At 44.3% G+C, this 12,938-nt stretch overlaps 1 protein-coding gene across 1 annotated transcript; it reads right to left on the reverse strand.

Moving 5' to 3' along the window:
- Nucleotides 1-3,357: 3,357 nt before the first annotated feature.
- On the reverse strand, nucleotides 3,358-5,022 carry STBD1 (starch binding domain 1). The gene is made up of 2 exons (XM_065665179.1): nucleotides 4,740-5,022; nucleotides 3,358-4,617 (listed from the first exon to the last, which is right to left on the reverse strand). Exons 1-2 carry the CDS (start codon nucleotides 4,963-4,965, stop codon nucleotides 3,836-3,838), a joined length of 1,008 nt encoding a protein of 335 aa, XP_065521251.1. The 5' UTR covers nucleotides 4,966-5,022; the 3' UTR covers nucleotides 3,358-3,835.
- Between the last annotated feature and the right edge of the window lie 7,916 nt (nucleotides 5,023-12,938).

The following is a 12,938-nucleotide window of genomic DNA, read 5'->3' on the forward strand; positions in this document are numbered from 1 at the left end:
TCATCAGCTCAAGCTTATCAACCACATACAGCATTTAGCATCTGTACACCAAACTACTTCATAAGTAGGAGTAGATTGCATTTTACCTAGAAGTAATCAGATATGTCCAATTTGTCAGAAGTTTATTATCAGCAGTATGAGCAGGTGAACTTAAAAGGTAACTCCTTGCTTACAGAGTTACTGGCTTTGCCAAACTGTGAGAGAGACAGTTTATTATTTGCTCTTTGATATCCTGAGCCACTGGCTGCTAGGCTGTTACATCCACATAGGAATGTCAACAAGGACTTGTTTCTCACTTGTTGCTTCACTGGTCTCACAGCCAGGAAATAGGATTAGCCAGATAGCAGCCCCATCTAGATAAATAATTTGTATGCAGCAAGGCAACTTTATTTAAATCTAACTTCACACTTAAGTGAACAGATTCTCCAATAATGAGGAATCAGCTCTGTACACTTAGAGAAAATACCAATCAACTCCTCCAATAATACAAAATAACATTTACTTTTTGTAGCATTGACCCTGCTGGGCCAGCAGTGATGTGAATAGCATAATAATGCAGAGGTTAGAGAAAAAGCACAGTGCAGGTCTTTGCAGAAACCTTGCTCAACCATTCAGCAAGGTGGTGCAATCATGCCTTGTCTGTGGGATCAAAGTGCAGGGTGTTTAATTGAAAAAAAAAATAATAAAAGTTCTCAGTTTGGGAGACCTTTTGGGGTTAGTCTGTTTGAAGCATGTTCATCATTGCATTAGAGAATCTATTCTAGTGCAGGTTAAGTGGCTTTCTAGATGTCCTGGGTTCAGCTGTGAAAATCTAATACCACAGTTAATCTCCTGCAACAAGCCTCCAATGTAGGTATAAAAACACTCAAATGGCTGTGGCTGCTGGACAAATGCCTATTAAATTAACAGTATCTCACTATTTGAACAACTTGTGCTAACGGGAAAAGGAATTGTGAACAACTTGAAACAATGTTTTGCTTTGACTTGAAAAATCATCTATTACAGCTATTTCAGCTGCACCTCTGAGAAAGTTGGGGCTGTTCAGCCTGGAGAAAAGCAGCTGTGTGGATCCCTTAAAGCAGCTTTCCTGTATCTGAAGGGGGCCTAAAGGAGGCTGTAGAGGGACTCTTCATCAGGGACTGCAGTGACAGGACAAGGGGCAATGCAATCTAACTTAAACAGGGGAAGTTCAGGTTAGATGTAAAAGTTCTTTCCTGTGAGGGTGGTGAAGCATTGGAATGGGTTGCCCAAGGAAGTTGTGAATGCTCCATCCCTGGCAGTATTCAAGGCCAGGTTGGAAAGAGCCTTGGTCGATATGGTCTAGTGTGAGGCATCCCTACCCATGGCCAGGGGGGTTGGAACGGCATGATCTTCAGGTCCTTTTTAATCCAAACTAGTCTGTGATTCTATGAATCTTAGGTATAGTGTTCATTTAAATTTATTGTTATAAAAAAATGCAATTGCCATTATAGGCATTAGGTCAAGCACAATTTCACCTTTCAGTTACAGCTGTAAGTTACTGACTGAAACCCACATAGACATTCTGTGTGCTCTCTGGTGGTGCATATGGATAGGATTTAAGAGCTTTCTGTTTATACACAGTAAGCAGAGTCACAGTAAGCAGAGCACAGTAAACAGTACAAATATTTCTTACAGTGAAACAGTAGACTCTAAAAATAAGCTTCATCTTAATATTTATTTTTTAATCCAGGGTGTGCTAACTATGTCCTATTTTCCTTTTAAGTTTATAAAGTAAGTAACTGAAGTCCCCTATTAGTTTCCAGTTGAGAGAATTGAGGACTAGTACATGCACATGCTGATATGTTTAAGACCACTGAAGCAACATCAACCACCTACTGAACTGTCAGCTCCATCATCTCCCTTTTGAGTTAGTGGACAGAAATGATACCACCTTCCTCTCAGACCTGCAGTACTTCTCCCACAGTAGTTACAGGGGTACTTCTCAACCTGGACAAACAGTTAACACAAAGCTTACAGTAAGTCTTGAGGTCAGCTCCCACCCACAGTTCCTAACCTGTTCTCTTCTATAAAAGATCCCTTGAAGGCAATAAGATTTATTCTCCCAAATCTTCAGGTTCCTCGAGGCAACCAGAGAGCAGAGGTAACTCAGCTACAGAGCAACTTGTTCTGTCACGTAGCAACAGCTGGGAGGAGTTTGTCTTACATGAGAGCACAAAAACTCCAACTTGTCAGTGCAGTTGTTCACTTGCCTTGGTCTCTTTCCCTCTCACCCTCCCTTCAATGCTCGATCCAGATTTTCTTCAGCTAAAGTTGGAAATAGATGATCTTAAGGTCCTTTCCAACCCTAACCATTATATGGTTTTGTGACTATGCCTGTATGAGCAGGCAGCCTAGCCTGTTCCTAGTGGACATGTTCAATGAAATAGCTGGTGCTGAAGTCCCAGTAACAGCATTCTAGACAACTGTTCTTCACAGCAGCTCTGGTATTATCCCACCATCTGGGTGCCCATTAACCATTAGATGCAGGAGGTAAGCTGCTGAAGCTCGTCTTCCAGTCCACAACCAAAACCCTTTCCATTTCACATATTCAGACTGCTCCACCATGCAAAGCAGGAAAGACTTAGCGGAGACAATTGGATCAGCAACGTGCTTTTGAATTAAATGTTCCAAACCAGCATACTAATTTATGCATTTCCAGACCTCCTAGAAAATTATGTTCTTCAGACCAGGTTCACTCCAACGAAGTGGAGTGCAAGCTAGACCTAGGTTCCTCATTATGGAAAGAAAAGCTTGCTTAAATGGCAGCATTTGTTTGTAACAAAAAAACCCAACAAAGAACTGGCAAGTACAGCAGCTTTCTGCCCTATAAAAATATCACCTGATAGAAGCTGGAAGTATTCTACATTATCTGTCGTATAAGGCCACACCTTAAAATAAATTTGTGTTGAAAAGCCTTACCTTGGAAAAAACCCCATACAAATTTAAGCTAAGTAGTTGCTAACAATACTGTGGTATTGTTCTAGGTATGCAGAATATGCCATCTAACTCTTATTTCAGAAACAATCCTATTCCCTAGCCATCAGCGCAGTCCAGGTTTTTTAAAAGCCTGCTCCCACCCTGACAAAGTAATACATTAAGCCGAGGACAGTCCTCCCTGACCTTTGCTCTTCTCCCAGCAGGATAATCTGACTAAAAGAGACTCACTCGCCAAGCATCTGAGCAGAGGTGCTTCCTGGAGAGTAGGGAGTAGAGACTAAGGTTCTCTAGGCTTAAACCTTTGTTACTCCAGCCACTCTTCAGGAATTCTTTAGCACTACGATTTCAGGTCAAGTAACTCACTTCTATCAAAGTTAATAAATTGAGTCAGTTCACTGGTCAAGTTGTAACAGACCATCAGTCTTAAAGCATTTATTGTTTACTTAATACATTACATAAGTTAAAACACCTAAGTTCCTATTACAGTGTAGGTAACCACACTTCCTAGTATGTCTCAAAAGCCGTAAGCAGTCGGTGCAGAGATGCATTCATCCCGTAGCCCTACGCAAAGCAACACCAGCTCCAGTCCAGGGGCCAGATTTACCTAGCCAGGCAGCTGCTTGGAACACTGCTCATGCCTTTGTAGCCTACCTTGCACATCTTCAAAACACACTTGAGGTTCATTTTTCAGGTTGCCAAACCATTTCCTAAAGGGGGTGGCAGAGATCTGTTGCTTTTGCAGTTGAACCAGATTTGAGACAGGATTTACAGAGCTCTGCACTTGAGAAGGTTTCCTACTGCAGACAGGGTGAAGTTTAGGGGTTCTATGATTAATCTAAGCAGGTCTGCCGCCAGATAAGCAGCTTCCAAAATTCCATCAATGGTGTCCCCACCACTGATGAACAACTCTATCCTCATGTTCAGTCACCAGGGTTCTGTTACCACATTCTTCCCAGCGTCTCACCTTCCCATTCTCCACCAAGATAAATTTCCACTCAACTCTGGTGTCTACTGGCAGACTAACAGATTCAGACCAGAAGTCATCCTTGTCATGCTTGAGGGGAACGTAGCTGTGCCACTGGCCAAGACACTCATGGTCACCAGTAACACCAATGAGCTGAGCAGCCGAGTGGGTGATGTAGTGCACACGGAAAGTCACGTGAATGTTTTGAAACATGGGGGGCACAGCTGCAACTCGCTTGGCTCTCAAATCCCCATCGGGGCAGTCTCCTTGTTCCCACTCCTTGCTGTCTGCGTCTTCCATTCTACCATTCTTGCCAGCCTCCCCCCAAGCCAGATGCTCGGAAACAACTTCCCAGTCTTCATGGTCCAAGTCCCTACTCTCCTGACCTTGCTGTTCCTCACTTCTATCCTTACAAACACCATCAGGGGCTCCTGCCGAGTTCATCACACACCATCCATCACTTTCCTGTCCCATCTGGGGTCTTGGTTCACCGGCCTGGCTTCCACAGATATCAGCTGGATGCTCCCTGGAGCTAGTGGCACCCTGCTTCAGCAGCAGCTGCTCCATCTCCAGAGGTTCACTGGAAACTCCACCACCTTGAACATGGTTAAGCTCTTCTCTTGGCCCAGCCAACAGACCCTCTCCTGGCTTCTGAGTGCTGGTCACGGTAGCAGCCTTGGCCTCTGTAAGATCCTCTAGAAACAGAATGGGAATGGTTTTAGCAGTGCAGTTAAGCTTTACAGCAGCAAACCAAGTCCTCGCTTGCACTTGGGCAGACCGGCACACCCCGGCCCCCAGCCGTCCCCCCGCCCGGTACCTGTGGCCGTCGCCGCTGTCTCATGGGCCACCTCCTCGGCTCGCCCATCATCTCCGCCGTACCAGAACCAGGCGACGAGGGCGGCCAGCAGCCCCACCACCAGCGCCGGCCACAGCCCCGGCCATAGCCAGCCCCAGCCGCGAGCCTCGGCGGGCAGCGCGGCCGCCGGGAAGCGCGGAAGAGCGGCGGGCTGCTGCAGGACGGGCGGGCCGCGGTCACGGGCCATGGCCGGGCGCTTGTAGCGGGGCCGCCGCCGCCCACCCGGCGCCGCTTTAAGCCGGGACCCGGCCCCGGGGAGGAGCCGGCCCTGAGGCGGGAGGCGGCTCTTGTCAGACGGGCGGGGGGGCTGGAGGGAGGGAAAGGGCAGGTCAGGACAAAAAAGGCAAAAGTTAGGCGAGAGAAGCTGAAAGGCTTCCTCTTCTCTGCTCCCCTGTTTATCATCTCCCCTTTTTTCCCCTTCTCTTTCTTCCCTTTGGGCCTGTAGGTAGGCAGTCCACACAAGGTAGCCACATAAAATGCAAAAATGAGGGCAGAGGACACACAGAAGTTAAGGACTGGATGAGTGAGGTTCTTCCTTGTTTCTGCTATAGGTGCTGCAGAAGTTCATGGAGCTTAACTCTAGCAGTACTGGTGACCTTAGATTTATACGCTGTAGCTGAGGTAACTGATTTGCTTTGTACTTTTAATGCCTGACCTGACGAAAACCCAATTTTTTATCTGGTATCCCTAAGCAAGTGAGATTGAATTCACTACTAATTTTGTCACTTCTAAAGACTACAATTGGATTTCTTAACACTGTCCTGCTCTTCTGTCTCCTTCTGCTCAGGAAGCTTTTTTGGGCTACCAAGACTTCAGAGTCCATTAGTGCAGATGATAACTGATGTTTAATTTGCCTTTGTTTTACTACTCAAGTTTCCTCTTTCAGCGATGATGTCAAATTGTATTTCAAAACTAAGAGGTTATACAGATAAATCTCACTAGGAACCCAGGAAATTTAGTAAATGCAGCTTATGACTTCGTGTTTTGGTAGTTCTAGAGTGACAAAGTGTAAAAATGTTTATGGGTGTACATTATTAACACCAATGATTAACCCCAGAGGAGAAGTTAGGGGAGGCAGTTCCCGTGCAGTCTGACTGCTCCCTTTCTGAAACCCATTCTCTTTCTCTGAACAAAGGAGTTGTCGTTACTTGATTTCTAAAGCCCACTGATGAGATTTTATCGGCTATCTCATTAGAAAAGTCTATTTCCAGTATGTGAACTTCTTAATCTTTCCGTGTCATTTGGAGCAGTGCTACCTCAGCTTAACAGGACAGTAAATGTCATTTGAATTTATAGAAGCACAAGTGTGCAGCCTTCACAGCGAAGTTCCCTCACTGATATGGAATATGGTGTCCTGTGCCAATGCACAGAATTCATGATCTACATATTTTCCCTTTCTTTGATTAGCACAGTAGCTAAGACACCTTCTCTGAAGCATTCCTCCAGCAAAGTGCTGAGCTTGTGTAAAGTAAAATATCTACTTTGGTACTTTAATGTCTGGATGTGTTCAGGCATGTGCTAAGCATGTACTGCTCAGATCTTCTGCTCAATAATACGGTGAAAGAAAAGAACTGAGAAGCCAGGACCTGCCTGGGCACTTTCTCAGGGAATGTGGTTTTGGGTGCACTCTTTTACCACTGCTGATGCTTCAAGGCCAGCTTAGCCTTCCTACTTAAAACAGACAATTGACTGTAATGAGTTGTGCTAGTTACTGAAGCTCTTTGCATAGTAGATGATATTTTCCCAGTTCCCTTACATTTCTTTTTTCTAGCCTTCAAAGCAGAGACGGTCCCATTGTACACCACCTTGCTCAGCTGGGATTATTAGTTAGGGCACCTACTGTTTGTGAGGTAGTATGTGTGTACTGCAAGTTAAACCTCCTAGTCATTTCCCTGAAGCAGAGCAGACAAAAATCCTTAACTATTGTGTTATGAGACTAAAAGAGCATCTTTCTGCCACCCCTCAGCACAGATGAAGAGGTAGTGTTTGGAGCTGCTAACCACGTTTCTTTTCTTAGATATATTTGAAAAAACAGCTTAGGAAGGAAGAGACACCAAATTGACACAGCTTAGAAGTGACTATTGCAGAAATCCTTAAGGAACAGTTTATTTTGGAAGACACAAAAATTCACGTGATGAAAGGCAGGGTGCTGCTTTAATGGGCAAGGGAAGAGCAAAGGTCTCCTCAGTTCTATTCATCTTCCATGTTCATACAACTCTTTTCTGTTGCCAGACTGTTTTTCACCCATTAACTCCAGAAGAAACTAAAGCAAAGCACATAGATCACTTTGAGTGCTCAGACAGTAACTATTGTTACTAGAAATGCATTTGGCTGCATAACTAGTACATGTACTATATGTATAGGGTATAACTAGTTTTAGATTGCTCTGTCGTGGTTGAAACAGTGATACCTTTTCCAGGTAGCAGTGCATTTGTGCTTCTTAACTCTTCTTAGGATGTCTGTAATTTATTTTCTGTTCCTTTTTTTTTTTTTTTTTTTTTTTTTTAGAACAAGGTTCTTGGAGAGCACTAAGGCTGAAATTCCTGAGTCACTCATTGAATGTTAGAAGCAGAGATACTGTACAGAACAGTCATGGCCTAAGAGCTCACAGGATGCTGAGGTTCCTTTTCTGAAGCAAATACACAGGTTTACCTTAGGTAACATCCCCTTAGGTTTTGGTAGCCTTTCCTCCGTAGGATTCTTGAAATACTCACATCCCATAGAACATGGAGATCTCTGCCTTCTCTGGGAATTTCCGAAGCAGCTTAACAGAAATGCTCCAAACTGTGTCTTGTGTTTTTCTTGAACCTTTCATTGGAACAACTTGAAGGGACAGTACAACAAAGGCATAAGGAAATAGTTTCTCCAAGCCTCAGGGGCACAATTCTGTTTCTAATTAATTCAAGATTTTAGTTTGTTCATGCATCCATTTCTGATGTGGTGTTAGTTTGGAACTTAGTGTTCTCTGAACACTGAGGCTTCATCCCACCGTTGTTCATTCAGTAAAATGGGATAGCAGCTGCTGGACCATATTTTGAAAAGCTACATGTAACTTTGCAGAATTACCAGCCTAGGATTAACTACTGGCCTGAGATCAGGAGCCTCAAACCTGCCACTTCACACTTCAAAACCAAGTCAGAGGGCAGATATTTGCTATTACAATTCTACTACAACAACTCTACAGCCATAGGTGTTATTGGGAAGGTCTAGCTCACATCCGCTGTCTCAGATGAAGTTTCTGAATTTTAGTCTGTAAAACGTGCCATCTAGTGTGGTGACAGGGAATCTCAGCTGTAGCTTAAGAGTCCTGCTGAATCAGAATTCCAGTTCTGGCAGTAAGGGATATTATTTCGGGAGTGCTTTTGAGCCTGGCCAGTGTCTGATCCCGTGGTATCCATAGTTGCTGTATTAAAGATGTTGGCAAGCACTGCTCTTAAACAAGCTTTGTGTGTGCAGTACTTCTTCCGGTTTTACTTTTATAATGGAACAAAATGGAAATGTGAACACCTACAAAAGAAATACAAATAAGGGAGCCCTGTGGCTGTACTAGCAGGCATCTGCAAGATCCAGAGACAATTCAAGAATGAGATTGGCAGGGAAGGCTTTATGGAGGTTTGCAGGGAGCTCTTCCTGAGGATAAGGACAGCACATGTAAAAATCCCAGTGGTGCTTTTAGGAAGCTGTATTGAGGAGGGAAAGGAGAACAGGTCACATACCAGACATTTGCTAGTGAGTTGGGTTTTTTTTTTTGCAGCCAAACAAGTAAATAGTTTAACTGGAAACAGTCAGATTTGTTTGGGAATATACCTCTGTAGTAAAAGAGAAGGCACAGCAAAGTAGAGGAAGGCACGTAGGAGATATAAGGAGAAGGGAAAAGCACAGATGGAGCTGTGGATGCAAGGACGGAGGTAGGTTATTTTGTTCATCTCTTCTTCCTGTCCCCAGTGAGAAGACGCGCCCAAAGGCAGAGCTAAATGGAGATGGGCAAAGGAACAACATCATTTCACAGATGTCTTAATTGTAGCTCACAAAGCCTAAAGTAGCTTTCCCTAGAAGCCAGGTTAAAATCTAAAATTCAAGACACTGCTGCCATGGAGGCTTTCCCGGCAGCTGCTTCACGCTTTCTGTGTTGGGTCCCCACCTAACCAGGCAGGAAAATGATATGGGCAAAGTATTCACCTACTTTGGACCTGCATCAGACTCGGGAAGAAACCACAACCCTGTGCCATCCTTTTCCCATGCTGATTGCGAGCACATCGGCTGTGAGCACTAAGCGCTCTTCCGGGTGCAACATTTCCCAGAAGCCAGCAGGTGGCACATGAGGACCTTCTGTCCTAGATTGCTGACCGACAAGTTGCTTTCTGCAGTAAGGGACTGAAGAAAGGGAGAGCAGAGAAGCAGGCAGGTTACAACTGGTGGGAGTGGTGCTCTCAGAACTGTCCTTCAGGGTAGTTAGTAATGAGGATACCCCCAGATCCAGACCTGCTTTACTTTACCAGCTATTAAAATCTGGAAGGCAGCCAGGGATGAGCTGTTTCTCATAGTGAATCAGCACAAGTGTCTATATGTCTTATGGTGAAGGAAAGCCAGGCACCGTAAAAGCCTTTCCTTGTGTGCAAAGAATCAAAGCAATAGGCTGAAAGGGATCGCTAGGGTCCATTTTGCTGGTCACCCGGAGGTCATCTGTAAATGTATTTATTTTTAAACTCCTCCCCTCCAACATGCACATGGATGACAAATACATTTCTGCCTGTCAGCAGGCACAGGTTCCCAACCACTGCCAGCTACAGAGTTGAATGTTTATCATTCTTATTGTGAAATCCAAGTATTGTAAGACAGTAAAGCTTAACTATATCTTAAGGGCTTTGTTGTTCATAGCCACCAAAATAATTGTGAGAGGGTCCATGTGTTCTCTACAAAACACAACTTCTAACAGTCAAGAAATGCTGGTCTTTTTTACCCTTCTGCCACAAGACAGCATCAACCTACTGATGATTATGTAGCTGATCTTGAACGAGCAATAAACAAGAGCCTTCAAGATGATGTATTAAATATTTAACTGTCCTTTCTGTTAGAAAATCATTGTTTTGTAACCTAACCCTGTCCTAAAGAAATATGGTAAGCAAAGTAGTTCCAGTGTCGTTTTATCCCCCTTGTACTTAATTGGATCTTCTGATGCATGCCCTCAGTTACCTCTTAACTGTATTAGAAACTCTGCTTGCTCTATCTTGGCATGCTGGTCACAGGTATGTAACCAGTCCTGCAGCTCTCCCCATTTTCTTTAGAGTTTGTTTCCATCTTTCCTGAAGAACAGTAACCAAAGCAGGACACAGACATCATCCCCAGAGGTGGTCCCACCCAAGCTGAGAAGCACAGAGTTATCTCATGTTTGTCTTGGTTCTCACAATAGGATGGTTCCCTTTTTTGCACAACGAGGATGTGGCTGACATTTACAATCTACCAGAATCCCCATATCCTTCCTTTGCTGAACTCCTACCTCATCAGTTGTTCCTCGTTCAGTGTTTGCAGAGCTGAGAAATTCTGCTTCAGAGAAGTCATTCGGCACTGGTTTTGCACTCCCTTACTTTTCAGGTTTTGTCCAACATGTCAAGATCACTTTGAATCCATTTGAAGGCCTTCAACCTCTTTGTAGTGTTTTCTAACTGGGTGCCATCTGCACATTGAATAGATTCTTTGGAAGTACACCAGGTTTCCATGAATTTTCAAAGAAACAGCTTGTGATTCTGAATTTCTTCTACTATTTTTCCATATTATAATGCATTTCACCCTTGCTTAGCTTACTCAAAGCATCAAATGGATCTAATATCATTCTTTACTACTTACCAATAGTAACTGGGCTTGTAATTGCTTCTTGGGTTTGAGGAAGAGCTTATGGCTTGCCCGGGCCAGGCTCTTGTTGTATTTCCTTTATTTTCTCTGAACTTGTGTACTGTGCTGTAGTATCAAGGAATGACAGCTTTCCATAAACCCCGTTTCCTCATAGATTTCTTTCCAATGAGCCATTATTTGACAGCTTTTTCAGTTTATTAGTCACCCTCTTTGCAAGTCATGCTTTCTATTTTGTTGTTCTCCATTCTCTTTTGTCTTAGCTGGTACAGTTGTATTTCGTGATTGGTGCCTGATGTTTTTTTCCCTCCTCCCGGTTTAGAATTAAATCCTTTATCAGGATGCTACATATTTCTCCTCCCTGAAATAAGCATCCAGGGATATATCCTTATTTATAAGTAAGGCAGTAACAGCAGTCTTTCATGTGCCTTGAAATACAGTTTTGCTGACAGCAAATCTGCATGCCCTATTCTGAAACTGTTCCTGCAAGTTCCTCTTCCCGAGTCAAATTTTTGAGGGATGATGCCATTGGTCATTTAGTCATGTGCTGCATTGGTCTGATGACAGGAGAAAGCAGGAAGTCCTTTCCCACCCAGTCATGTTAGAGGAAAAGGCAAGGCATTAGCCAGTAATTTGGCTTAACAAGCTAACACTTGATGTAGTGACTCCATCCTGAGACCCAGGTCACATGCTACAACCAACCAGGACTGTGATTTTCTTTCTGCTTCTCTGAAGTGTCTTCTGCTTTGCCCTGACTGTGGTGTCAGGGGGTACAGCTAACCTATACAAGATACTGCAGACTGTGCTGAAGCTCTAGTTTAATGGTTCCCACCCTAGGGACCAGCACTGCTTTTGGCCACAAGATAGTAAATACTCAAAATTCAAGCTGGCAGGCACAACTAGCTCCAACTCACTTGCCATGGGCAGGAACACCTTCCACTAGACCAGGCTGCTCAAAGGCCTTAAGGAAGGAGATGCCTTAGGCTTCGTACCAGGATTAGGCCCCCTCGTTTCTTTAACTTCCTAGTCTGGGCTATTTGAACATAGTTTCCTCCATCCTTCTCTTGCAGTGGTCACTTTAAGACCTCAGCTGTGTGGCACATTTCCAGGGAAGCTAGTGCCTATCATGCCTTTAGCTAGTGTTGCCCTGCTCCAGAACAGGAGCTGTGGGCTGTCACATACAGAGCCTCATTGTACAAGCTGGTAGACACAAGCTATTTGTATCAAGGCTGACACACAAAACATTTGTTTACTGATGGCTGCCACTGACTAGCTGGGAGTAGGGCTAGGGAGGACGACTCATTCTGGCCTTAGTTCTGGGCCTACCAAAACGTGCATTTATGTGCAACAGACATTGGGGATCAGGAAGAGACTCCCTTCTGGTCTTTTTCCTCATCTGTGCCAATGAGTTGCACTTAATAATAGAGTCATAGAATCATAGAACAGTTTGGGTTGGAAGGGAGCTTAAAGCTCATCCAGTTCCAACCCCCTGCCATGGGCAGCGACACCTTCCACTAGACCAGGTTGCTCCAAGCCCCATCCAACCTGGCCTTGAACACTGCCAGGGATGGGGCAGCCACAGCTTCTCTGGGCAACCTGTGCCAGGACCTCACCACCTTCACACGGAAGAACTTCTTAATGTCTAATCTAAGTCTCCCCTCTGTCAGGTTAAAGCCATTCTCCCTTGTCCTGTCCCTACAGGCCCTTGTCAAAAGCCGCTCTCCAGATTTCTTGTCAGCCCCTTTAGGCACTGGAAGCTCCTCTAAAGTCTTCCTGGAGCCTTCTCTTCTCCAGGCTGTACAAGCCCAGCTCTCTCAGGAGGGACAGTCTGCAGGATTTGTGCATGGTAAGACTCCAGAGAGCTCAGCTGTGCTCGTATTGCTCCATGCTGATACTGCCTGCTAAAATATACTTGCATTTCTGAATTTCAATTACAGTTAGTTGATTGCCTGAGTAAGTAAGAATGTAATGCAGGCTAGAAAATCACCTAATTGCAGCCTTTGATACCTGTGTTTATTTCAGGAACAAGGGAAGATATCAGCCTTGACTTAAGACACAAAGCAGACATTGATGAGAGGTCTGCAGTCTTGCTCAAATGCACAAGCACAGTCAACCTGCAGTTAGCAGAGACTGGAAAAATCCCTTGCTTACTGTTCCAGACCTCCACTTTTCATTAGTAAAATAGTATGTAGAGGTCATGTGCATCTAGGCTTCATTGCAGCAGCATGCATTTTAAGCTCCAGAATCTGCTCTTGAATTCTTTCAGATCAATAAGAAGTTGAGCTATAGGCTAATAAAAGGGAAAAAAAAAGA

The sequence above is a fragment of the Lathamus discolor genome, chromosome 1, assembly GCF_037157495.1.
Source record: "Lathamus discolor isolate bLatDis1 chromosome 1, bLatDis1.hap1, whole genome shotgun sequence".
NCBI classification, from domain to species: Eukaryota; Metazoa; Chordata; class Aves; order Psittaciformes; family Psittacidae; genus Lathamus; species Lathamus discolor.

Coding starts and splice junctions, on each gene's coding strand:
- STBD1 (XM_065665179.1), bottom strand. CDS start 4,965: ATGGCCCGTGACCGCGGCCCGCCCGTCCTGCAGCAGCCCGCCGCTCTT. Junction 4,618..4,739: donor GACAGCGGCGACGGCCACAG/GTACCGGGCGGG, acceptor TTCTGTTTCTAG/AGGATCTTACAGAGGCCAAG.